General features: G+C 45.2%; 1 protein-coding gene across 11 annotated transcripts in view; it reads right to left on the bottom strand.

The window, feature by feature from the left end:
* Positions 1-27,986, bottom strand: part of LOC106586822 (tensin-1) — a 328,681-nt gene that overhangs the window by 51,470 nt on the left and 249,225 nt on the right. For all 11 annotated transcript variants that reach the window (XM_045707330.2, XM_045707331.2, XM_045707329.2 and 8 more), the window contains 4 exons: positions 25,782-25,857; positions 14,190-14,319; positions 13,815-13,880; positions 13,537-13,653 (listed from right to left, as the gene is read on the bottom strand). In XM_045707330.2, the coding sequence (XP_045563286.2) occupies positions 13,537-13,653; positions 13,815-13,880; positions 14,190-14,319; positions 25,782-25,857 (389 nt within the window). The remainder of the gene's footprint in view (positions 1-13,536; positions 13,654-13,814; positions 13,881-14,189; positions 14,320-25,781; positions 25,858-27,986) is intronic.

The following is a 27,986-nucleotide window of genomic DNA, read 5'->3' on the forward strand; positions in this document are numbered from 1 at the left end:
GGATTGGATATGCGCGGTCACGCGACCACGCCGTTCCTACTTTTTCTTCTTGAATGAATGTGCTATTGTTCGGTTGGAATATTATCGCAATTTTACGTTAAAAATACCATAAAGATTGATTTTAAACAGCGTTTGACATGCTTCTAAGTACGGTAATGGAACATTTAGACTTTTCGTCTCTCGTTCCGCGCTTGCGTGTTATGCCTTTGGATAAGTGATCTGTACACACGAACAAAACGGAGGTATTTGTACATAAATATTGATTATTTCGAACAAAAACAACATTTCTTTTGGAAGTAGCAGTCCTGGGAGTGCATTCTGACGAAGATCAGCAAAGGTAAGAGAATATTTCTAATACTAATTCTAAGTTTAGGTTGCCCCGAACTTGGCGGGTGTCTGAATAGCTCACCGTGATGGCTGAGCTATGTACTCAGAATATTGAAAAATGTGCTTTCTCCGTAAAGCTATTTTAAAATCTGACACAGCGGTTGCATCCAGGGGTAGTCTATCTATAATTCTTTAAATAATTGTTATATATTTTGTCAACGTTTATGATGAGTATTTTTGTAAATTGATGTGCACATTCACCGGCCGTTTTGGTGGGAATACATTTTCTGGACATCACGCGCCAATGTAAAATGCTGTTTTTGGATATAAATATGAACTTTATCGAACAAAACATACATGTATTGTGTAACTTAACCTGTTATGGCTAGGGGGCAGTATTTTCACGGCTGGATAAAAAACATACCCGATTTAATCTGGTTACTACTCCTGCCCAGCAGCTAGAATATGCATATAATTATTGGCTTTGGATAGAAAACACTCCAAAGTTTCTAAAACTGTTTGAATGGTGTCTGTGAGTATAACAGAACTCAAATGGCAGGTCAAAACCTGAGAGATTCCTTTACAGGAAGTGGCCTGTCTGACCATTTCTTGAACTTCTTTGCCATCTCTATCTATTACAAAGGATCTCTGCTCTAACGTGACACTTCCTACGTCTTCCATAGGCTCTCAGAGCCCGGGAAAAACCTGAATGTCGTCATTCCATCCCCAGGCTGAAACACATTATCGCCTTTCTCAAGTGGCCGATCAAGGGACTGTGGGCTTAGTCGCGTGCACTGGCCGCCCCCGTCTTTGTGATTTTTCCTCTGTTTGCCGAAAAGGAGATTCCCGGTCGGAATATTATCGCTTTTTTACGAGATAAATTGCATAAAAATTGATTTTAAACAGCGGTTGACATGCTTCGAAGTACGGTAATGTAATATTTAGAATTTTTTTGTCACGAATTGCGCCATGCGCACGACCCTGATTTACCATTTCGGATAGTTTCTGGAACGCACGAACAAAACGCCGCTATTCGGATATAACGATGGATTATTTGGGACCAAACCAACATTTGTTATTGAAGTAGCAGTCCTGGGAGTGCATTCTGATGAAGAAAACAAAGGTAATAACATTTTTGTTATAGTAAATCTGATTTTGGTGAAGGCTAAAATTGCCGGGTGTCTAAATAGCTAGCCCGTGATGGCTGGGCTATGTACTTAGAATATTGCAAAATGTGCTTTCACCAAAAAGCTATTTTAAAATCTGACATATCGAGTGCATAGAGGAGTTCTGTATCTATAATTCTTAAAATAATTGTTATGCTTTTTGTGAACGTTTATCGTGAGTAATTTAGTAAATTGTTAGTAAATTCCCCGGAAGTTTGCGGGGGGTATGCTAGTTCTGAACGTCACATGCTAATGTAAAAAGCAGTTTTTTGATATAAATATGAACTTGATTGAACAAAACATGCATGTATTGTTTAACATAATGTCCTAGGTGTGTCATCTGATGAAGATCATCAAAGGTTAGTGCTGCATTTAGCTGTCTTCTGGGTTTTTGTGACATTATATGCTAGCTTGAAAAATGGGTGTCTGATTATTTCTGGCTGGGTACTCTGCTGACATAATCTAATGTTTTGCTTTCGCTGTAAAGCCTTTTTGAAATCGGACAGTGTGGTTAGATAAAGGAGAGTCTTGTCTTTAAAATGCTGTGAAATAGTCATATGTTTGAAAAATTGAAGTTTTTGTATTTTTGAGGAATTTGTAATTCGCGCCACGCCTATCATTGGATATTGGAGCAGGTGTTCTGCTAGCGGAACGTCTAGATGTAAGAGGTTAACCTCTCTGGGCTAGGCGGGACGAATTCGTCCCACCTACACAACAGCCAGTGTAATCCAGTGGCGCGATTTTCAAATACCTTAGAAATGCTATTACTTCAATTTCTCAAACATATGACTATTTTACAGCATTTTAAAGACAAGACTCTCGTTAATCTAACCACACTGTCCGATTTCAAAAAGGCTTTACAACGAAAGCAAAACATTAGATTATGTCAGCAGAGTACCCAGCCAGAAATAATCAGACACCCATTTTTCAAGCTAGCATATAATGTCAGAAAAACCCAGAAGACAGCTAAATGCAGCACTAACCTTTGATGATCTTCATCAGATGACACACCTAGGACATTATGTTATACAATACATGCATGTTTTGTTCAATCAAGTTCATATTTATATCAAAAAACAGCTTTTTACATTAGCATGTGACGTTCAGAACTAGCATACCCCCCGCAAACCTCTGGTGAATTTACTAAATTACTCACGATAAACGTTCACAAAAAACATAACAATTATTTTAAGAATTATAGATACAGCACTCCTTTGTGCAATCGAGGTGTCCGATTTTAAAATAGCTTTTCGGTGAAAGCACATTTTGCAATATTCTCAGTAGATAGCCCAGCCATCACGGCTAGCCATTTAGACACCGACCAAGTTTAGCCCTGACCAAACTCCGATTTACTATTACAAAAGTTTGATTACCTTTGTTGTCTTCGTCAGAATGCACTCCCAGGACTGCTACTTCAATAACAAATGTTGGTTTGGTCCAAAATAATCCATCGTTATATCCAAATAGCGGCGTTTTGTTCGTGCGTTCCAAGACACTATCCGAAGTGTAAATAAGGGTCACGAGCATGGCGCAATTCGTGACAAAAACATTCTAAATATTCCATTACCGTACTTCGAAGCATGTCAACCGCTGTTTAAAATCCATTTTTATGCAATTTTTCTCGTAAAAAAGCGATAATATTCCGACCGGGAATCTGCGTTTAGGTAAACAGAGGAAAGAAAACAAAGCATTCTGTCGACGCGGGCACGCGCCTGAGTCTCACAGTACTGTAACCAGCCACTACCCAAACGCGCTACTTTTATTCAACCAGAGCCTCCAAAGCCACGATTCAGCTTTTTGCCGCCTTCTGAGAGCCCATTGGAGCCGTAGGAAGTGTCACGTAACAGCAGAGATCCTTTGTTTTGGATAGAGATGACAAAGAAGGCCAAGAAATGGTCAGACAGGGTACTTCCTGTACAGAATCTTCTCAGGTTTTGACCTGCCATTTGAGTTCTGTTATACTCACAGACACCATTCAAACAGTTTTAGAAACTTTGGAGTGTTTTCTATCCAAAGCCAATAATTATATGCATATTCTAGTTACTGGGCAGGAGTAGTAACCAGATTAAATCGGGTACGTTTTTTATCCAGCCGTGTCAATACTGCCCCCTAGCCCTAACAGGATAATGTCCTAGGAGTGTCATCTGATGAAGATCATCAAAGGTTAGTGCTTCATTTAGCTGTGTTTTGGGTTTTATTGACACATGTCCTTGCTTGGAAAATGGCTGTGTGATTTTTTTTGTCTATGTACTCTCCTAACATAATCTAATGTTTTGCTTTCGCTGTAAAGCCTTTTTGAAATCGGACAATGTGGTTACATCAAGGAGAAGTGTATCTTTAAAATGGTGGAAAATAGTTGTATGTTTGAGAAAGTTGAATTATGACATTTTGTTGTTTTTGAATTTGCCGCCCTGATATTTCACTGGCTGTGTCCCGCAGGTGGGACGCTAGCGTCCCACGTAGCCCATAGAAGTTAAGTGTGCTGGCGACACAACAGTGGTAGGCCTGATCCCCAACAACAACGATGAGACAGCCTATTGGGAGGAGGTCAGAGAACTGGCAGTGTGCTGCCAGGACAACAACTTCTCCCTCAATGTGAGAAAGAAAAAAGAGCTGATCGTAGACTACAGGAAAAGGTGGGCCGAACAGGCCCCCATTAACACCAATGGGGATGTAGTGGAGCGGGTCGAGGTCTCCCCATAACCAACGATCTATCATGGTCCAAACACACCAAGACAATCGTGAAGAGGGCACAACAAAACCTTTTCCCCCTCAGGAGACTGAAAAGATTTGGCATGGGTCCCCAGATCCTCAAAACGTTCTATAGCTGCACCATCGAGAGCATCCTGACCGGTTGCGACACTGCCTTGTATGGCAACAGCTCGGCATTTGACCATAAGGTGCTACAGAGGGTAGTGCGTATGGCCCAGTACACTTAGTTCTATGTCAGGACATTAAAAAGAGCTGATTCACCAGCAACCTAGCTGGCCTTGTTCAGTTAGGGGGGCAAGAAGCAGATTGCATATCTCCATACTGACAATGTTTTTCTCTACTAAGTGTTGAAAAAGTTAGATGTTTTACGTATGTCATTATCTGTCACTGTGTGCAACCTGGTCAAATGAAGGCTTAATTACTGAATCGGTCATGCTGATGAAGGGTATCAGTGACAGAATACAGGAATGAGATGGTATGAGGAGTGTGTAGGGTTGCAATCCCCCAAGGAGCCCAATGGATGGGTGTACTTACATCTGTCTGTCTGTCTGTCTGTCTGTCTGTCTGTCTGTCTGTCTGTCTGTCTGTCTGTCTGTCTGTCTGTCTGTCTGTCTGTCTGTCTGTCTGTCTGTCTGTCTGTCTGTCTGTCTGTCTGTCTGTCTGTCTGTCTGTCTGTCTGTCTGTCTGTCTGTCTGTCTGTGTCTGTCGATACGGCTATACGTCAAAACAGGGCGATGTCTATCAAAGTGTAACATCAATGAGACATAGAGTACATGCCTGCTTCTATGATTGTGTGTGTGCACCCGTGTGTATGCATGTGTTTGCATTTGTGTAACTAAACCTCTTCCCAAACGGTGTGAAGAGAGGAGACCTGGGTAGAGCAAATTAGAAACTAGGCAGTGGTGGTTAATAACAACAGGGTGAGATGCTGCTCCTGTCCTCATCTCTTCCTCCTGTCCTCATCTCTTCCTTCTGTCCTCTGTTCCACTCCTCCACCCACGGCCATTTCCCAAGGTAGTTAAGCCCAATGTAACAACAAAAAAACACTGTTATACCGTGTCAGCCAAACAGCTGAGAGAGAGAGAGAGAGAGAGAGAGAGAGAGAGAGAGAGAGAGAGAGAGAGAGAGAGAGAGAGAGAGAGAGAGAGAGAGAGAGAGAGAGAGAGAGAGAGAGAGAGAGAGAGAGAGACTGTCTGGACACCAGCTGGAGTCAAGCTGACAATGGCTTGAGTCAAGCTGTGTGAGGACCAGTCATTCATGCATATTAGCACCCATGGCTAACAGCTCCAGGCTAACAGCTCCAGGCTAACAGCTCCAGGCTAACAGCTCCAGGCTAACAGCTCCAGGCTAACAGCCCTAACTGCTAACTTTGTTCCTTTAAGAGTAGGCAGAGTAGGCAGTGTCTCTGGTAGCCACTCCTGAGGCAGACAGGCATGTCTCCCAGAATATTAGACGTAGCCATAAGCCACAAGTAGGCCCCGACCCTCTGTTTGGGAACCATCCACAACACTCTATTACCAATCAGGCTCTGTGTACCTCAAAGTAGACAGACCCCACACTTTGTTATGTTTTTATGCCTGTCACCTTCTCCTAGAGGGCATTATTCCTGGCCGGTTACACAACGCTCAACAGCTTAAGTTTGGAGTCAAAGCAATGTAATCCCCAAAGCCCTAAACAGAATGACTGAGACTTAGGCTAGTTTGGGTCTGTTTCCACCACAAAGGCTAGAGAAGGCTAGCTAGACGGTTCACCTCTCTGTGTCCTGTGAGATTGAAAAACACTGTGTCCCGACAACACACAATGTCAACAGTCTACATCAACCACCAGTGTCTACAGTCTACATCAAACTCCAGTGACTAGTCTACATCAACCTCCAGTGACTAGTCTACATCAACCTCCAGTGACTAGTCCACATCAACCTCCAGTGTCTACAGTCTGCATCAACGTCCAGTGTCTACAGTCTGCATCAACGTCCAGTGTGTACAGTCTGCATCAACGTCCAGTGTCTTCAGTCCTACATCAGCTTCCAGTGTCTACAGTCTAAATCAACCTCCAGTATCTACAGTCCTACATCAACCTCCAGTATCTACAGTCCTACATAAACCTCCAGTATCTACAGTCCTACATCAACCTCCAGTATCTACAGTCCTACATAAACCTCCAGTATCTACATCAACCTCCAGTGTCTACGATCTACATCAACCTCCAGTATCTACAGTCCTACATAAACCTCCAGTATCTACAGTCCTACATAAACCTCCAGTATCTACAGTCCTACATCAACCTCCAGTATCTACAGTCCTACATCAACCTCCAGTATCTACAGTCCTACATAAACCTCCAGTGTCTACAGTCCTACATAAACCTCCAGTATCTACAGTCCTACATCAACCTCCAGTATCTACAGTCCTACATCAACCTCCAGTATCTACAGTCCTACATAAACCTCCAGTATCTACAGTCCTACATCAACCTCCAATATCTACAGTCCTACATAAATCCTCCAGTATCTACAGTCTACATAAACCTCCAGTATCTACAGTCCTACATAAACCTCCAGTATCTAAAGTCCTACATCAACCTCCAGTATCTACAGTCTACATAAACCTCCAGTATCTACAGTCCTACATAAACCTCCAGTAGCTACAGTCCTACATCAACCTCCAGTATCTACAGTCCTACATAAACCTCCAGTATCTACAGTCCTACATAAACCTCCAGTATCTACATCAACCTCCAGTATCTACAGTCCTACATCAACCTCCAGTATCTACAGTCCTACATAAACCTCCAGTATCTATAGTCCTACATAAACCTCCAGTATCTACATCAACCTCCAGTATCTACAGTCCTACATAAACCTCCAGTATCTACAGTCCTACATAAACCTCCAGTATCTACAGTCCTACATAAACCTCCAGTATCTACAGTCCTACTTAAACCTCCAGTATCTACATCAACCTCCAGTATCTACAGTCCTACATCAACCTCCAGTATCTACAGTCCTACATAAACCTCCAGTATCTATAGTCCTACATAAACCTCCAGTATCTACATCAACCTCCAGTATCTACAGTCCTACATAAACCTCCACTATCTACAGTCCTACATAAACCTCCAGTATCTACAGTCCTACATAAACCTCCAGTATCTACAGTCCTACATCAACCTCCAGTATCTACAGTCCTACATCAACCTCCAGTGTCTACAGTCCTACATAAACCTCCAGTGTCTACAGTCTACATCAACCTCCAGTATCTACAGTCCTACATCAACCTCCAGTATCTAAAGTCCTACATCAACCTCCAGTGTCTACAGTCCTACATAAACCTCCAGTGTCTACAGTCTACATCAACCTCCAGTATCTAAAGTCCTACATCAACCTCCAGTATCTAAAGTCCTACATCAACCTCCAGTATCTACAGTCTACATCAACCTCCAGTATCTACAGTCCTACATCAACCTCCAGTATCTACAGTCCTACATCAACCTCCAGTATCTACAGTCCTACATCAACCTCCAGTATCTACAGTCCTACATCAACCTCCAGTATCTACAGTCCTACATAAATCCTCCAGTATCTACAGTCCTACATAAACCTCCAGTATCTACAGTCCTACATAAACCTCCAGTATCTACACTAACCTCCAGTATCTACAGTCCTACATCAACCTCCAGTATCTACAGTCCTACATCAACCTCCAGTATCTACAGTCCTACATCAACCTCCAGTGTCTACAGTCCTACATAAACCTCCAGTGTCTACAGTCTACATCAACCTCCAGTATCTACAGTCCTACATCAACCTCCAGTATCTAAAGTCCTACATCAACCTCCAGTGTCTACAGTCCTACATAAACCTCCAGTGTCTACAGTCTACATCAACCTCCAGTATCTAAAGTCCTACATCAACCTCCAGTATCTAAAGTCCTACATCAACCTCCAGTATCTACAGTCTACATCAACCTCCAGTATCTACAGTCCTACATCAACCTCCAGTATCTACAGTCCTACATCAACCTCCAGTATCTACAGTCCTACATCAACCTCCAGTATCTACAGTCCTACATCAACCTCCAGTATCTACAGTCCTACATAAATCCTCCAGTATCTACAGTCCTACATAAACCTCCAGTATCTACAGTCCTACATAAACCTCCAGTATCTACACTAACCTCCAGTATCTACAGTCCTACATCAACCTCCAGTATCTACAGTCCTACATCAACCTCCAGTATCTACAGTCCTACATCAACCTCCAGTGTCTACAGTCCTACATAAACCTCCAGTGTCTACAGTCTACATCAACCTCCAGTATCTACAGTCCTACATCAACCTCCAGTATCTACAGTCCTACATCCATCTCCAGTATCTACAGTCCTACATAAATCCTCCAGTATCTACAGTCCTACATAAACCTCCAGTATCTACAGTCCTACATAAACCTCCAGTATCTACACTAACCTCCAGTATCTACAGTCCTACATCAACCTCCAGTATCTACAGTCCTACATCAACCTCCAGTATCTACAGTCCTACATCAACCTCCAGTGTCTACAGTCCTACATAAACCTCCAGTGTCTACAGTCTACATCAACCTCCAGTATCTACAGTCCTACATCAACCTCCAGTATCTAAAGTCCTACATCAACCTCCAGTGTCTACAGTCCTACATAAACCTCCAGTGTCTACAGTCTACATCAACCTCCAGTATCTAAAGTCCTACATCAACCTCCAGTATCTAAAGTCCTACATCAACCTCCAGTATCTACAGTCTACATCAACCTCCAGTATCTACAGTCCTACATCAACCTCCAGTATCTACAGTCCTACATCAACCTCCAGTATCTACAGTCCTACATCAACCTCCAGTATCTACAGTCCTACATCAACCTCCAGTATCTACAGTCCTACATAAATCCTCCAGTATCTACAGTCCTACATAAACCTCCAGTATCTACAGTCCTACATAAACCTCCAGTATCTACACTAACCTCCAGTATCTACAGTCCTACATCAACCTCCAGTATCTACAGTCCTACATCAACCTCCAGTGTCTACAGTCCTACATAAACCTCCAGAGGATGGTGATGTAATACTAATACCTCTACTGTAAGCACCAGAGACAGAAAATAAATATTGTAACACTATTCAAACACACACACGTTCAAATGCACTCTCAATAAAGTTGATTTGACAAGATGAATTTTATTTTAAGATGTTGCACTTTGTACAACTGGATTATAAAGCCTCAATTAAACATGTCTTCATATAAACAGTAGCGTTTAAAATGTTCAAAATGTTATAATTCCACATTCCAAGTTAGATAATTATATGAACATTCAATGGAATCATATTTGTCTGGAAACAACCTTTAGTAAAACATGAATTTGTTTTAGATGTGAGACAAAAAGTGAAATACTGCACACAGCCTTGTAGAGATACATACAGTACTGCACACAGCCATGAAGAGACACATACAGTACTTTACACAGTCTTGTAGAGACACATACAGTAATGTACACAGCCTTGTAGAGATACATACAGTACTGCACACAGCCTTGTAGAGACACATACAGTGCTGCACACAGCCTTGTAGAGACACATACAGTACTGCACACAGCCTTGTAGAGACACATACAGTACTGCACACAGCCTTGTAGAGACACATACAGTACTGTACACAGCCTTGTAGAGATACATACAGTACTGCATACAACCTTGTAGAGATGTATACAGTACTGCACATAGCCGTGTAGAGACACATACAGTGCTGCACACAGCCTTGTAGAGACACATACAGTGCTGCACACAGCCTTGTAGAGACACATACAGTGCTGCACACAGCCTTGTAGAGACACATACAGTACTTTACACAGCCTTGTAGAGACACATACAGTACTGCACACAGCCTCCTGAACATACAACTCACTAGTACAGAAAATCACCAAGTAGTCAGTGATTAAAAAGTCTGATGTCAATAAGTAATTGAAAAGTGGGTGAGGACAACGTTCCCCCGTGTCAAAGAAGAAGTACACGTCTCATCATTTGCAGAATGTAGTGCACTACTCACTCGTTGCTGCTGTTGTTTGTACAGTTCGTCTCTACTGTGAACTGTTCAGCCTTCTGATCCAGTAGAAGAAGACCAGTGTCGACCAATCAGGATCTCAACAGAAGAGAGAGTAACACAACTAACCAACTCCCAGCAGCTCAGTGCCTGTTCATCTGTCTGTACTGAGTAAGATCACACACACTCTGTCACTCCTCTTATGTGACACACACCACAAAGGGCTGCACAGGAGTGTGAGACTGTGTGTGTGTTTGTTATTGGTGACAGAGGAGATTGCGTTCGAATTAGACACACTCACACAGAAATCTAACTCGCACCCCCAACTATTCTAGAAATGTGGTGGGTTGTGCAAAAGCCACAATATGCTAGTTGGATTGACAGTTGGATAGTAAACAAGACTCAGGACTGTTTGAAGACCCCTTGCTGGGTTCCTAAAAGGACACCTCTTGGCTCCATCTATCTACCTCTCTAATGTCATGAGATCATAGGAAACATATATTTTTTTACCATTTTTTAACTAGGCAAGTCAGTTAAGAACAAATTCAAATTTTCAATGACAGCCTACCGGGGAACAGTGGGTTAACTGCCTTGTTCAGGGGCAGAACAACAGATTTTTACCTTGTCAGCTCAGGGATTTGATCTTGCAACCTTTCGGTTACTAGTCCAAAGCTCTAACCACTAGACTACCTGCCACCCCACGTTGACTGAACGGGTCGATTTAGATGAACCTGTTGATAAGGGGAATAGATATTAGTTTGACGTTGGGACTGAAATTAGTCATGTGATCTCATGTTTATGTTGTCTAGTCAGTGCCTCACCTTAACTCCTAGCTACAGTCAAGGTGAAGGAGACTATGTCCGTCAGTCAATCCGGCAGTGGAATTGATTTGTTGACTCTATTTGGAAAGCCCTTTCTGTTTATTACCCTCTACGTGTCTAGGTTGTGACAAGCCTTTTACCCTAGGAAAACAACTTCAATTTAGCCAAACTGCTAGCTAAGTACTCACACTAAATAGTTTGATTCCAACTGTGCTGGTAAACACATAAATCTTCTATGTGTTCCTGTCTGTTCCTAACCCCATTGAGTTGGATGAGCTAATTGCCTTCTCTGTGTAGACTAACGAGGCTGCAGCTAGGAGAGAACACACTTAATTACAGTGGAAATGCAAAACACCAGAGATTCCTGGAACCCATAGACTTCTTGTGCCATTACCACAAACATTCCGAAATGAGGCTTGTTTGCCTGCAAAATGGCCGTCCAGCAGCTAGTACCCCAATCACTTTTCCCAATCACATAATGTCAATGAGCTAATATTCAATGGCCTAACTTTACATCCATACTGCCGTGCTGGCAGAGTGAAGTCATGGGCTCGGGGACACAATGGGCAAGAGAGATTTGATGTCTTACAGCCTCAGAATGGGTCAAATTTGGCACTGATGTAAGCACACAATACGCACGCACACACACACACACACACACACACACACACACACACACACACACACACACACACACACACACATGATGCAAGAGGAGAGGTGGGGACCTCTGCTATTTCTGCTGCACATATTTAAAGCAGTAGTTGGGTGTGACTGTGTGAAGGGACGGGCATTTTATGACCTGAGTGATAAAACATATAGTCATGGGCATGACCTCTGCCCTTCCATCTATCCAGAGGACCAAGAAAAGCAACATGGGAAAACATGCAGGAACGCTACCAGAACAGAAACCAATTTCAGAGCGAGGATGAGTTATCTTGGATCAGTAACGATAATCACATGATTAAAACAAGAACGTTATAGATAGCCGTCTGTCACGTGTGTATTTATATTCCATACACTCTTAGAAAAAATGCTGCTATCTAGAATCTAAAAGGGTTCTTCAGCTGTCCCCATTCAGCTGTCCCCATACGAGAACCCTTTAAAGAACCCTTTTTGATTCCAGGTAGAAGCTTTTTGGGTTCCGTGTAGAACCCTTTCTACATAGGGTTCTACCTGGAACCAAAAAGGGTTCTACCTGGAACCAAAAAGGGTTCTACCTGGAAACAAAAATGGTTCTACCTGGAAACAAAAATGGGTTCTCCTATGGGGACAGCTGAAGAACCCTTTTTTCTTAGAGTGTATGATTTAATATGAATCAGCAGTAATACTGTGACAGGTATTATTTATAAATTAATAATTCAGAGATAAATTACTAAAAATATTCAAATCAAACATGATTGATTAATTGATTAATTGATTGATTGACATACAGTATTTGTATCAAGTGATTGGAGCATCACAAATTCAGCCTTCAATAGACAGTGTGAGAGACTATTTTGAAGTCTGCTGAAGGAACACAATAACAACAACACTCACATGTTACAGCTCTTAATTTTGGTCAGAGTGAACGTATCAGTTAGGTCGGAGTGACCATCGCTCCAAAATCAGGAATATCAGGAATGTTTTGTCCGAGCCTGTGGCTAAACCCCGGAATGTGAATGTTGCGTGTATATGTGTGTGTGTGTGTGTGTGTGTGTGTGTGTGTGTGGTATATGTGTGTGTGTGTGTGTGTGTGTGTGTGTGTGTGTGTGTGTGTGTGTGTGTGTGTGTGTGTGTGTGTGTGTGTGTGTGTGTGTGTGTGTGTGTGTGTGTGTGTGTTTGTGTGTGTGTGTGTGTTTGTGCATGTATTTGAGTGTGTGCTCCTGTTGCTTCATAGTCCCCTACAAACACCAGAGTGTAATGAAACTGAAGACACATCATAGATGTGACACCATATCCTTGCCTTAAAGCGTCCCCTGCCATTCTGACAATCACACAAAGTCTCTCTCTCTCTCTCTCTCTCTCTCTCTCTCTCTCTCTCTCTCTCTCTCTTCCTCTCTCTTCCTCTCTCTTCCTCTCTCTCTCTCTCTCTCTCTCTCTCTCTCTCTCTCTCTCTCTCTCTCTCTCTCTCTCTCTCTCTCTCTCTTCCTCTCTCTCTCTCTCTCTCTCTCTCTCTCTCTCTCTCTCTCTCTCAGCAAAGGACACACTGCAGCCAGTCTATAGACACAAACAGCCTTTTCTTGTGTGTGTGATTACAGTACGTAGAGATACTTGGAGTTGACCAAAAAACTACTGTTGTGTGAAGGTGTCTGTGTGAAGGTATCCCAGTTTGTACAATGGATAGTTCTGGCCACACAATATGATAGGTTGAGAGGAGTTTGAAGCAACCACATCATGAAATCATAGTGTACATCAGGGAAAAGGGATTCCTCCTGTACGCATGCCAAGTGGCTGTACTCACCATCCATAGTGTCCTCACAATGCTGGTTGAGGTTCTCATAGGAGTCCCAGCGGATTAGAGCATCTTGGGTATTGTAGTCCACTGAGACAGTGGGCCCGTTCTCCAAGTGGTCCATCCCTGGTGGAAAAAAACACATACAGAGGGGTCAAAGAAAATGTCAAAGCCATACTCATACAATAGGAGGTAGTGTCTGTCATCTTCAACACATTTCTGTTGTTGAATGAGTGGTAATTTGCTTGGAGAAAATGGCCACCAAGAAGAGGAGTAGGTATGCTTACCATTGATTTTTTCTGGGCCAAAGGAAAAGACAAACTCCACCTTTCCAAAATCTGGGAATCTGTCATCTGGTTTGAGGATGAGAGAAGAGAATAAAATGTGTCCATGTTTAAAGCAATGACGGGAGATTGCAAACAGGTTTGACATGCATTATGCAGCCAAATGAAATATGATGGAATTTAAGACTCCTTAATACTCCTTAACCCTTTATGCAGCAGTATTCAAAACGTAACGGAATATATTCATTATGATGATCATATATAGTTGGGTCATCATCAAGGCACAACAGTTTCACGTTTTCAGTCACAGCTATGTTTCTCAATTCTCTTCATTGTATGCATTGTGCTGGAATGTTTAGTTAGGAATATCTTCCTTACCCTTGAAGGTCTCATCGAGCTCATCCTTCCCAAAGACGATTCCCAAGTCGTGCACAGCACATGTATGGAACTGCACCCGGAAGATCACATCCCGCTGTGGGCTTCGGAAGCGCTTGTGGTAACACTTCAGCTGCAATGGACAGGAAGATAGATGTCATTTTTAAAGAGGTCTTTCTGGTTTCTGGGTTTCTGTTACTGAATCCCAAAAAGAGATGACTTCAGGGCTTTCATAGATTTCACATTGCTCAAGTCACAAAGTTTAACTCGGGAAACCTTCATTGACTTTCTGTTACTTTCACAGTGTTCAGATCACTAGGACAACTGGAAAACATGTGAAAGCATTTGAAGGGGGACTTTATTTAGCTTGGAGTTTTGCCATTTTGGATCCATTCCATTCGTTCCATTGTACTGGGCAAACTAAATCAAGCACAGACATATGTTTTTGATCCAGATCTGACATACAGTACAGTGTCATTGTGAAATACCAGCTGATAACATAGCAGCTTGATTCACAGTACAATCCTTCAGGGCATCTGGCAGTGTGCTAGAGAAAGCAGTTCTGTAAATGTATGGTCTGCCTTCCCAAACAAGAGCAGTATTATCCAGACCATTGCTATCCACACAAGAGCCTTGTAAAGCCTTGTAAACCCAAACCCTATGAAAGAAACTCTTCACTCTCTCCCCACTGTGCTTCACCCTGGCTAGGGGTTGGCCAGATCTTTTACAAGGACCTCACATTTACAGGTACTCAAGAAATATTTAGCTTTGTGCTTAGCCCAAATGACACACTGCACACAAACTATGGCTGAACTGGGGAACTGGGGTGAATGTACTGAGCACATTTCAGGGTGCATACGCCTGAAGAACATCTCAATTGGACTGGAATTATCATTCATTGAGCCTCAAAATAACACTGGGAAGATATGGATCAGGTTCATTTAGCCTCATAACCCTGATAGGATATGGATCAGGTTCATTTAGCCTCATAACCCTGATAGGATATGGATCAGGTTCATTTAGCCTCATAACCCTGATAGGATATGGATCAGGTTCATTTAGCCTCATAACCCTGATAGGATATGGGTCAGGTTCATTTAGCCTCATAACCCTGATAGGATATGGATCAGGTTCATTTAGCCTCATAACCCTGATAGGATATGGATCAGGTACATTTAGCCTCATAACCCTGATAGGATATGGATCAGGTTCATTTAGCCTCATAACCCTGATAGGATATGGATCAGGTTCATTTAGCCTCATAACCCTGATAGGATATGGATCAGGTTCATTTAGCCTCATAACCCTGATAGGATATGGGTCAGGTTCATTTATCCTCATAACCCTGATAGGATATGGATCAGGTTCATTTAGCCTCATAACCCTGATAGGATATGGATCAGGTTCATTTAGCCTCATAACCCTGATAGGATATGGATCAGGTTCATTTAGCCTCATAACCCTGATAGGATATGGATCAGGTTCATTTAGCCTCATAACCCTGATAGGATATGGATCAGGTTCATTTAGCCTCATAACCCTGATAGGATATGGGTCAGGTTCATTTAGCCTCATAACCCTGATAGGATATGGATCAGGTTCATTTAGCCTCATAACCCTGATAGGATATGGGTCAGGTTCATTTAGCCTCATAACCCTGATAGGATATGGATCAGGTTCATTTAGCCTCATAACCCTGATAGGATATGGATCAGGTTCATTTAGCCTCATAACCCTGATAGGATATGGATCAGGTTAATTTAGCCTCATAACCCTGATAGGATATGGATCAGGTTCATTTAGCCTCATAACCCTGATAGGATATGGATCAGGTTCATTTAGCCTCATAACCCTGATAGGATATGGATCAGGTTCATGTAGCCTCATAACCCTGATAGGATATGGATCAGGTTCATTTAGCCTCATAACCCTGATAGGATATGGATCAGGTTCATTTAGCCTCATAACCCTGATAGGATATGGGTCAGGTTCATTTAGCCTCATAACCCTGATAGGATATGGGTCAGGTTCATTTAGCCTCATAACCCTGATAGGATATGGGTCAGGTTCATTTAGCCTCATAACCCTGATAGGATATGGATCAGATTCATTTAGCCTCATAACCCTGATAGGATATGGATCAGGTTCATTTAGCCTCATAATGTCACAGGCGTCGTATTGAAGAGACCAAGGCGCAGCGTGAATAGAGCTCTGTCACGATTCCTACCGACGGTGGCGCCCCCTCCTGCTCGGGTGGCGCTCGGCGGTCATCGTCACCGGCCTATTAGCTACCACCGATTCCCTTTTTGTTTTTCCCTTTTTTTATGTTTTCTCACCTGCCCTGAGTTAGGCAATTAAGAGGGCTATTTAGTTCAGCTGGCCCGCACCCTATTGTGCAGGATTGTTTTTCTGTGTGTCGACTGCGTTTGTTCGACTGTGCTTGTCAATTGTATTTTTCCCTGTTGTTGGGAGACCTTTTATTTTGTACAGGTGGTTTTATTAAAATTACCACACAGTGTTCGCTGCTTCCTGCGCTTCTTTCCGCCACACTACAGACAAGACGTTACAGAATCCCGCACCACAAGGAGCATGGAATCAGCGGGAGCAGCGGGCACTCCACTACCCTCAATGGAGGAACGTGTCCAGCATAATACATCGGTCCTGCATCGCATCGGATCCGCCATGGACCAGATGATGGAGAGGATGGACCGATGGGAGAGGAGTGGTATCCTCTCTCCACCTACACCCCCCCGATACAACCATCTCCTCCTCCTACGACGTCTGGCTCTGGTGCGCTTCGCCTGGCACTCCCGAGGGAGTACGATGGGACGGCGGCTGGGTGCAAGGGGTTTCTTCTCCAGTTAGAGTTGTACCTGGCCACCGTCAGACCTGCTCCTACAGGAGAGGAGAGCGTGAGTGCCCTCGTTTCCTGCCTGACGGGCCGAGCTCTGGAGTGGGCTAATGCGGTCTGGAACGCTCCAGACTCGGCGAGGGACCACTACCCAGAGTTCACCCGCCGCTTTCGGGCTGTTTTCGACCACCCCCCCGAAGGTAGAGCGGCGGGTGAACGGCTGTTCCACCTCAGGCAGGAGACGAGGAGCGCTCAAGACTTCGCGCTGGAGTTTAGGACCTTGGCTGCTGGAGCGGGGTGGAATGACAGGGCCCTCATAGACCACTACCGGTGTACTCTCCGGGCGGACGTCCGCAGGGAGCTGGCCTGTAGGGACACCAATCTATCCCTGGACGAACTCATTGATATGTCCATACGGTTGAACAATTTGCTGGCTGCCCGCGGGCGTTCGGAGAGGGTCCTGCCCGTTCCACCCCCGTGCACCCCCGCCCCTACCCCTATGGAGGTAGGGGGGGCCGTGCCAAGGGGCACCGGAGGAGGTGGCTCCTCCTGCACCAGCTGTGGTCGGAGAGGACACACGGCCGACCGGTGCTGGAGGAGCCAGTCTGGGAGTCGAGAAGGCAGGCAGAACACTTCTCGGTCACCTCAGGTGAGTCAGCACCAGATTCGCCCAGAACCCCCTGTTGGTCATGTGTTTTTGCCTGTTTCATTTTCTAAATTTTTTCCCTCTTCCCAGCATAGGGCGCTAGTCGATTCAGGCGCAGCTGGGAACTTTATGGACCGTGGACTTGCCATTAAGCTGGGCATTCCACGGGTGCCGATAGATTCCCCCTTCCCCGTGCACTCCTTAGATAGCCGACCATTAGGGTCAGGGCTAGTCAGGGAGTCTACGGTGCCGCTGGACATGGTAACGCTGGGGAATCATAAGGAAAGCATTAACTTTTTTCTTATTGATTCACCTGCGTTTCCGGTGGTGCTGGGGGTCCCCTGGCTGGCTGGTCACAATCCCCTCATTTCATGGAAACAGGGGGTTCTCCAGGGGTGGTCGGAGGAGTGTTCAGGGAGGTGTCTAGGAGTTTCCATAGGTGCCACGTCGGTGGAGAGTCCAGACCAGGTGTCCACCGTGCGCATTCCCCCTGAATACGCCGATTTGGCGATCGCTTTTTGTAAAAAGAGAGCGACTAAATTACCACCTCATCGACAAGGGGATTGTGCGATAGATCTCCAGGTTAACGCTGCGCTTCCCAGGAGTCACGTGTACCCCTTGTCACAAGAGGAGACGGCGGCTATGGAGACATACATCACGGAATCCTTGGGACAGGGGTACATTCGGCCCTCCATCTCACCCGCTTCCTCGAGTTTCTTTTTTGTGAAGAAAAAGGAGGGAGGTCTGCATCCGTGCATTGATTATAGAGGTCTAAACGCGATCACGGTGGGGTTTAGTTACCCACTACCTCTTATCGCTACGGCGGTGGAATCATTTCACGGAGCACAGTTCTTCACAAAATTGGATCTCAGGAGCGCGTATAACCTGGTGCGTATCAAGAAGGGAGATGAGTGGAAAACCGCCTTTAGTACCACATCAGGCCATTATGAGTACCTCGTCATGCCGTATGGGTTGAAAAATGCTCCAGCCGTCTTTCAATCCTTTGTTGACGAGATTCTCAGGGACCTGCACGGGCAGGGCGTGATTGTCTATATCGATGACATTCTGATATATTCCGCCACCCGCTCCGCGCATGTGTCCCTGGTGCGCAAGGTGCTTGGTAGACTGCTGGAGCATGACCTATACGTTAAGGCTGAGAAGTGTGAGTTTTTCAAACGAGCCATCTCCTTTCTGGGTTATCGCATTTCCACCACAGGGGTGGTGATGGAGTGTGACCGCGTTAAGGCCGTACGTAATTGGCCGACTCCAACCACGGTGAAGGAAGTGCAGCGGTTCTTGGGCTTTGCCAACTACTACCGGAGGTTTATCCGGGGGTTTGGCCAGGTAGCGGCTCCCATTACCTCACTGCTGAAGGGGGGTCCGGCGCGTTTGAGATGGTCGACGGAGTCGGACGGAGCCTTCAAGAAGTTGAAGACACTGTTCACCGACGCGCCCGTGTTTGCGCACCCGGACCCGTCTTTATCGTTCGTAGTAGAGGTGGACGCATCCGAGGCTGGGGTGGGTGCCGTGCTATCACAGCGGTAGGGTGCGCCACCGAAACTCCGCCCCTGCGCTTTCTTCTCAGGGAAGCTCAGTTTGGCGGAGCGTAACTACGATGTGGGGGACAGGGAGTTGCTAGCGGTAGTCAAAGCCTTGAGGGTGTGGCGACACTGGCTTGAGGGGGCTAAGCACCCCTTTCTCATCTGGACCGACCACCGAAACCTGGAGTACATCCGGGCAGCGAGGAGACTGAATCCACATCAGGCAAGGTGGGCCATGTTCTTCGCCCGGTTTAGGTTTACCATCTCATATAGACCGGGTTCCCTTAATACTAAAGCCGACGGGCTGTCCCGTCTGTATGACACGGATGACCGCCCCATCGATCCAACTCCCATCATTCCAGCGTCTAGGCTGGTGGCACCAGTGGTGTGGGAGGTGGACGCGGACATCGAGCGGGCACTAGTGTTGGAACCTGCGCCTGCGCAGGTGCCCGTGGGGCGCATGTATGTGCCGCTCGATGTTCACGATCGGTTGATTCGGTGGGCGCACACGCTACCTGCGGCGGGTCATCCTGGTGTAGAGAGGACAGTGCGGAGTCTAAGGGGGAAGTATTGGTGGCCCACCTTGGCTAAGGACGTGAGGTCATATGTCTCTTCCTGTTCGGTGTGTGCCCAGAGTAAGGCTCCTAGGCATTTACCGAGAGGGAAGTTACAGCCCCTCCCCGTTCCGCAACGGCCATGGTCGCACCTGTCTATCGACTTCGTGACAGATCTTCCCCCCTTTCAGGGGAACACTGCGATTCTGGTGGTTGTGGATCGGTTTTCTAAGTCCTGCCGTCTCCTCCCCTTGCCCGGTCTCCCTACGGCCCTGCAGACTGCGGAGGCCCTATTTACCCATGTCTTCCGGCACTACGGGGTGCCGGAGGATATTGTCTCTGATCGGGGTTCCCAGTTCACATCCAGTGTCTGGAAGGCGTTTATGGAGCGGCTGGGGGTCTCGGTCAGTTTAACCTCCGGTTATCACCCCGAGAGCAATGGGCAGGCGGAGAGGGTGAACCAGGAGGTGGGCAGGTTCCTGAGGTCGTATTGCCGGGACCGGCCAGGGGAGTGGGCGAGGTATATTCCTTGGGCAGAGTTAGCCCAGAACTCACTTCGCCACTCCTCTACTAACATGTCACCCTTCCAGTGTGTGCCCCATGGCACCAGAGCCAGACCGAGGCTCCTGCGGTGGAGGACTGGGTTCAGCACTCCAAGGAGACCTGGAAAGCAGTACAGGACTCACTGAAGGAGGCCAGTGCTAGGCAGAAAAGGAGTGCTGACCGCCACCGCAGTGAGGCGCCGGTGTTCGCACCGGGTGACAGGGTCTGGCTATCGACCCGGAACCTGTCTCTCCGCGTGCCCTGCCGGAAGCTGGGGCCGCAGTGTGTGGGGCCCTTCAAAGTCCTGAGGAGGATAAACGAGGTGTGTTATCGGTTGCAACTCCCTTCCTATTACCGTATTAACCCCTCGTTTCATGTGTCTCTCCTCAGGCCGGTGGTGGCTGGTCCCCTACAAGAAGATGAGGTGCCGGAGGTCCCTCCACCCCCCCCTGGACATCGGGGGGTCCCCGGCGTACAGCGTAAGGGCCATTCTGGACTCGAGACGCCGGGCGGGGGGCCTGCAGTACCTCGTAGACTGGGAGGGGTACGGTCCGGAGGAGAGGTGCTGGTTGCCGGCGGAGGACGTCTTGGACCCATCCATGTTGAAGGAGTTCCACCGCCTCCGTCCGGATCGCCCTGCGCCTCGTCCTCCGGGTCGGCCTCAAGGACGGTGTCGGCGCGCTGCAGGGGCCGCGCGTCAGGAGGGGGGTACTGTCACGATTCCTACCGACGGTGGCGCCCCCTCCCGCTCGGGTGGCGCTCGGCAGTCGCCGTCACCGGCCTATTAGCTACCACCGATTCCCTTTTTGTTTTTCCCTTTTTTTATGTTTTCTCACCTGCCCTGAGTTAGGCAATTAAGAGGGCTATTTAGTTCAGCTGGCCCGCACCCTATTGTGCGGGATTGTTTTTCTGTGTGTCGACTGCGTTTGTTCGACTGTGCTTGTCAATTGTATTTTTCCCTGTTGTTGGGAGACCTTTTATTTTGTACAGGTGGTTTTATTAAAATTACCACAGTGTTCGCTCTTTCCAGCGCTTCTTTCCGCCACACTACAGACAAGACGTTACAAGCTCATTCTTGATACTTTAATGAGAAACACTTTACAAAATAACAAACGACCAACAGTTCCGTCAGGTACAATAACTAAACGGAAAATAACCACCCACAAAACCCAAAGGAAAACAGGCTGCCTAAGTATGGCTTCCAATCAGAGATAACGAAAGCCTCTGATTGGAAACCATACTCGGCCAAACATGGAAAACGAAACATAGAAATAGAAAACTAGAACAAATTCCCCTAGAACCAAAAAAACACAAAACACACAAAACAACCCCCCTGCCACACCCTGACCATTCTACTGTGGCAAATGACCCTTTTCACTGGTCAGGACGTGACACATAACCCTGATAGGATATGGGTCAGGTTCATTTTGCAGAAAATGGAAACAGCAGGGAGGGAATACCTGGAATAGTCTAATAAGAAACGGACATTTTAGTTTTCAGTTTCAAAACATTTTAACATTTTCAGAAATTGTTGGTCGCAACAGCCTCTGTTCGTCATGGCCTATTAGATTGCTTTGGTGTACATGTTACACATCTAGCCTGGTTAAACCAAGCTGAACGCTGGGCTCAACCTACAGTTGAAGTCGGAAGTTTACATACACCTTAGCAAAATACATTTAAACTCAGTTTTTCACAATTCCTGGCATTTAATCCTAGTAAAAATTCCCTGTCTTAGGTCAGGTAGGATCACCACTTTCTTTTAAGAATGTGAAATGTCAGAATAATAGTAGAAAGAATGATTTATTTCAGCTTTTATTTATTTCATCACATTCCCAGTGAGTCAGAAGTTTATATACACTCAATTAGTATTTGGTAGCATTGCGTTTAAATTGTTCAACTTGGGTGAAACGCTTGGGGTAGCCTTCCAAAAGCTTCCCACAATAAGTTGGGTGAATTTTCGCCAATTCCTCCTGACAGAGCTGCTGTAACTGAGTCAGGTTTGTAGGCCTCCTCGCTCGCACACGCTTTTTCAGTTCTGCCCACAAATTTTCTATAGGATTGAGGTCAGGGCTTTGTGATGGCCACTCCAATACCTTGACTTTGTTGTCCTTAAGCCATTTTGCCACAACTTTGGAAGTATGTTTGGGGTCATTGTCCATTTGGAAGACCCATTTGCGACCACGCTTTAACTTCCTGACTGATGTCTTGAGGTGTTGCTTCAATATAATCACATAATTTTCCTTCCTCATGATCCGCCATCTATTTTGTGAAGTGCACCAGTCCCTCCTGCAGCAAAGCACCCCCACAACATGATGCTGCCACCCCCGGGCTTCACGGTTGGGAGGGTGTACTTCGGCTTGCAAGCGTCCCCCTTTTTCCTCTAAACATAACGATGGTCATTATGGCCAATCAGTTTTATTTCTGTTTCATCAGACCAGAGGACATTTCTCCAAAAAGTACGACTTTTGTTCCCATGTGCAGTTGCAAACCGTATTCTGGCTTTTTTATGGCGGTTTTGGAGGAGTGGCTTCTTCCTTGCTGAGCAGCCTTTTAGGTTATGTCGATATAGGACTCGTTTTACTGTGGATTAGATACTTTTGTACCAATTTCCTTCAGCATCTTCACAAGGTCCTTTGCTGTTGTTCTGGGATTGATTTGCACTTTTCACACCAAAGTATGTTAATCTCTAGGAGACAGAACACGTCTCCTTCCTAAGCGGTATGACAACTGCGTGGTCCCATGGTGTTTATACTTGCGTACTATTGCTTGTACAGATGAACGTGGATGAACAAGGATGAACCAGACCTGTGGAGGTATACCATTTTTTTCTGAGGTCTTGGCTGATTGCTTTTGATTTTCCCATGATCTCAAGCAACGAGGCAATGAGTTTGAAGGTAGGCCTTGAAATACATCCACAGGTACACCTCCAATTGACTCAAATTATGTCAATTAGCCTATCAGAAGCTTCTAAAGCCATGACATCATTTTCTGGAATTTTCCAAGCTGTATAAAGGCACAGTCAACTTAGTGTATGTAAACTTCTGACCAACTGGAATTGTGATACAGTGAATTAATTATAAGTGAAATAATCTGTCTGTAAACAATTTTTGGAAAAATGAGTTTTAATGACTCCAACCTAAGTGTATGTAAACTTCCGACTTCAACTGTAGGTGAAGTGAAACAATGCACAGCGTTTAGCCCAGTTAAATGTCCTCGTCACATGATGGAAACGTTCACTTCCATGAACCAGCCTTCCTCAGCTGTGATTAAGCCATTGGGTAGAAGTTGAAGGAACTAAAAAATATTTTATTTGCAGAGACAAAACAAACAACTCTAGATGAGGAAAGAGAGGAAACAAATGGCCTGCGGCTGTTGTGTGGCGCCATGGGATATATATTCCTCCCACTGGGGTTCTGGGGGAGGGGCAATGCTAGTGAGCCTAGTTTGAGGAGAAGCGGAAGAAAAAGACACAATGACAAACTGATTCAGAATGTCCTTCAATATGAAATATGCTAGGTTATAAAGGCAAATAAACATGTTGACAGTGTTGATATGTTGTAAACAGAAAACACAATGCATGAAAACCTGCCCCTGTGACTACAGCTAGAATTTAGTCAAGAAGTAAAGTAGAACAGTTTTTAAAGACAACGTCATATTATGGGGAGAAGGGGGCAGTTGACACTCATCCACTGCATTTCTGTACAATTAAAAGAAAACTCTGGTCAGTCTACAAACACACAGCCTATTAGCTATGCAAATAGCCGCAACACAATAACTCATATTAACTCAGGACCGGGATTAAAAACTATAATTGAATACGTAAGGAGGGATCTGTTGGCAGAAAAAATATGTTATGTCACGTCTGCTCCCGCTCTTCCCTCCCCAGGCGCATGAGGGCGCCAGGCTGCCCTGCATCACGCACTCCTGTCATCAATTACGCACACCTGCCTTCCCTCGTCACGCGCATCAGCGATATTGGAGTCACCTGGACTCAGTCATTACCTGTTTATTTCCTCCCCTATATTTGTCAGTTCCCTGCTCTGTTCCCTGCTGCTGCATTAATTGTTTTTTGTTTGTGTTACTCGTTTGCTGACGCTGTTCCTGTCTCGTTCCATGTCCGTTTTTTATTAAATGTTTTACTCCCCGTACCTGCTTCGTCTCTCCAGCGTCATTCTATGTGCCATTGTATTAACAAAATGTTAACAAATACGTTTGCTTTACAGATTATATATTTATTTATTTTGCGTTTTAAAGCTAATTTACTGCAATTCTACACATTTTGCCATGGCGTGGGGAGACGTTTTTGCAGTTTTAAAATCTAATTTCCTGCAATTCTACACATTTTGCCATGACCTATGCCATGTTAATATGATATCTGAGTGAGAGTGACTAACAAAATCAATGGGGGCCCCCTGGAGGTCAGGGCCCCTGGGCACGTGCCCTGCATGCCCGGTTGGTAATTCGGTCATGATACAAGTTTAGATAGCTGGCTAGACTAACTAGACTATTTACCAATGCCCACTGGGCACAGACATCAGTCCAACTTCTAGTTTTGATTTAAATTTGGTTGAGTTGTAAAGTGAATTCAACAAAACAATTCACCATGTCATTGGATTTAGGTTAAAGTTAGGTGAAAAACATATGAAATTCCCTTACATCAATGACTTTATGCAAATCCAATCAGTTTTTCCCGTTGATTCAATGTCATCAAATAGATTTTGTTGTTGTTGAAATGAAGTAAAAACAACGTAGATTCAACCAGTTTTTGCCCAGTGGGAGGCTACTTGAGTAACTGTCAGTGAATTATAACAAGACAAACTGCAGCAATATATATTTTTAATGTTTTTCTCATTTTTTTAAAATGAGAGAGGTCCTGACCTCAGTGTCTTCATATGTAGCTACAGGCCTGCTGCTACAGTGTCTGTTGGGGGCCAAACGGTATTGCCTTCGGTGAGTGCTTCTTTTAAATTGCCTTGATTTGTACATGCCAAATGAATCAGTTGTTGATACACTAGGAAACTGAAGCTACATGTCTCTGTGTCTGTGCTGAAGAGGAGAATGGACTACAAAGTATTATTCTTCTTCTTGTCTTAAAACTCTAATAAAAACTCTAACATTTCCAGCCTGGTCTTGAAGAGGACGTCATTTTGACATGCTAGTTTACAGCCTGGATATCGTGTGCTAATGAGGGTAGTTAAACTGAGGTATAGGACTCATGCCAACTGTCCTCTAGTTTTTACAGCCCTGCTGTTTTATTAATGGGGACTATAAAAGTCTTAAGGACAAACATACTGTTTTTGGACACAATAAATTGCATTCCGTCTTAATGACAGAGGTCAATCCACTATCTCCTAATTTCTAGGGGGCATAATACATTACCATACTACACACTCCCAAAGGCTATGTACAGTACATGTCATACTTCTCCATGTCACTCAGTGAGGAGCTGATGGTCCTTACCAGAATGTCCCCTTTCAGCAGCAGGCCAGGCTCAATGGTGATGCAGACACTGGTCTGGCTGTCTCCCTGGACACTACTGGAAACACACACAGAGAGCCTTGTGAACACACCACACCATCACGCTATTAACCTACACACACACAGAGCCTTGTGAACACACCACACCATCACGCTATCAACCAACACACACACAGAGCCTTGTGAACACACCACACCATCACGCTATCAACCAACACACACACAGAGCCTTGTGAACACACCACACCATCACGCTCTCAACCAACACACACACAGAGCCTTGTGAACACACCACACCATCACGCTTTCAACCAACACACACACAGAGCCTTGTGAACACACCACACCATCACGCTATCAACCAACACACACACAGAGCTTTGTAAACACACCATCACGCTATCAACCAACACACACACAGAGCCTTGTGAACACACCATCACGCTTTCAACCAACACACACACAGAGCCTTGTGAACACACCACACCATCACGCTATCAACCAACACACACACAGAGCTTTGTGAACACACCACACCATCACGCTTTCAACCAACACACACACAGAGCCTTGTGAACACACCACACCATCACGCTATCAACCAACACACACACAGAGCTTTGTGAACACACCATCACGCTATCAACCAACACACACACAGAGCCGTGTGAACACACCACACCATCACGCTATCAACCAACACACACACAGAGCCTTGTGAACACACCATCACGCTTTCAACCAACACACACACAGAGCCTTGTGAACACACCACACCATCACGCTATCAACCAACACACACACAGAGCCTTGTGAACACACCATCACGCTTTCAACCAACACACACACAGAGCCTTGTGAACACACCACACCATCACGCTATCAACCAACACACACACAGAGCCTTGTGAACACACCACACCATCACGCTATCAACCAACACACACACAGAGCTTTGTGAACACACCACACCATCACGCTTTCAACCAACACACACACAGAGCCTTGTGAACACACCACACCATCACGCTATCAACCAACACACACACAGAGCTTTGTGAACACACCATCACGCTATCAACCAACACACACACAGAGCCGTGTGAACACACCACACCATCACGCTATCAACCAACACACACAATGAACCACCACTCCACTCCACACCAAACACAGAAACACAAAAACATGTCGTACTCTCTTGAACACACCACCACTATAAACACACATCCAAACACACACGGGTTACTGTTTTGAATGCGACACCAAACACAGACGCACACCTCTGTTAAATTAACGCATCAGTTACCTAGACGTATGATCAGTGTAGTAGATCTTGACAACTATGCTCTGGCGGAGGGTAACGTTCTGGCTGTGGGTAACATTCTGGCTGAGAGTATTGTTCTGGCTGAGAGTAATGTTCTGGCGGAGGGTAATGTTCTGGCTGAGGGTAACGTTCTGGCTGAGAGTATTAATCTGGCTGAGAGTAAAGTTCTGGCGGAGGGTAACGTTCTGGCTGAGGGTAACATTCTGGCTGAGGGTAATGTTCTGGTGGAGGGTATTGGTCTGGCTGAGGGTAATGTTTTGGATAAAGCTAATGTTCTGGCTGAGGGTAACGTTCTGGCTGAGGGTAATGGTCTGGCTGAGGGTAATGTTCTGGTTGAGGGTAATGTTCTGGTTGAGGGTAATATTCTGGTTGAGGGTAACGTTCTGGCTGAGGGTAATGGTCTGGCTGAGGGTAATGTTCTGGTTGAGGGTAATGTTCTGGTTGAGGGTAATATTCTGGTTGAGGGTAATATTCTGGTTGAGGGCAATGTTCTGGCTGAGGGTAATGTTCTGGCTGAGGGTAATGTTCTGGTTGAGGGTAATGTTCTGGTAGAGGGTAATATTCTGGTTGAGGGTAATATTCTGGTTGAGGGTAACGTTCTGGCTGAAGGTAACGTTCTGGCTTAGTACACACACAGGTACACACAAATTGGGTATGCACATATGCGTGACACACACACACACACACACACACACACACACACAGGAAATATGCATATACACATACATGGAGATACAGGGAAAGAAACGTGTTATTATTGCATAGACAAGGAAAGAAGGAAAGTAAGAAAAAGAAAGGAAGGAAGGAAGGAAGGAAGGAAGGAAGGAAGGAAGGAAGGAAGGAAGGAAGGAAGGAAGGAA

This window comes from Salmo salar, chromosome 25, assembly GCF_965601325.2.
Source record: "Salmo salar chromosome 25, fSalSal1, whole genome shotgun sequence".
Taxonomy (NCBI): Eukaryota; Metazoa; Chordata; class Actinopteri; order Salmoniformes; family Salmonidae; genus Salmo; species Salmo salar.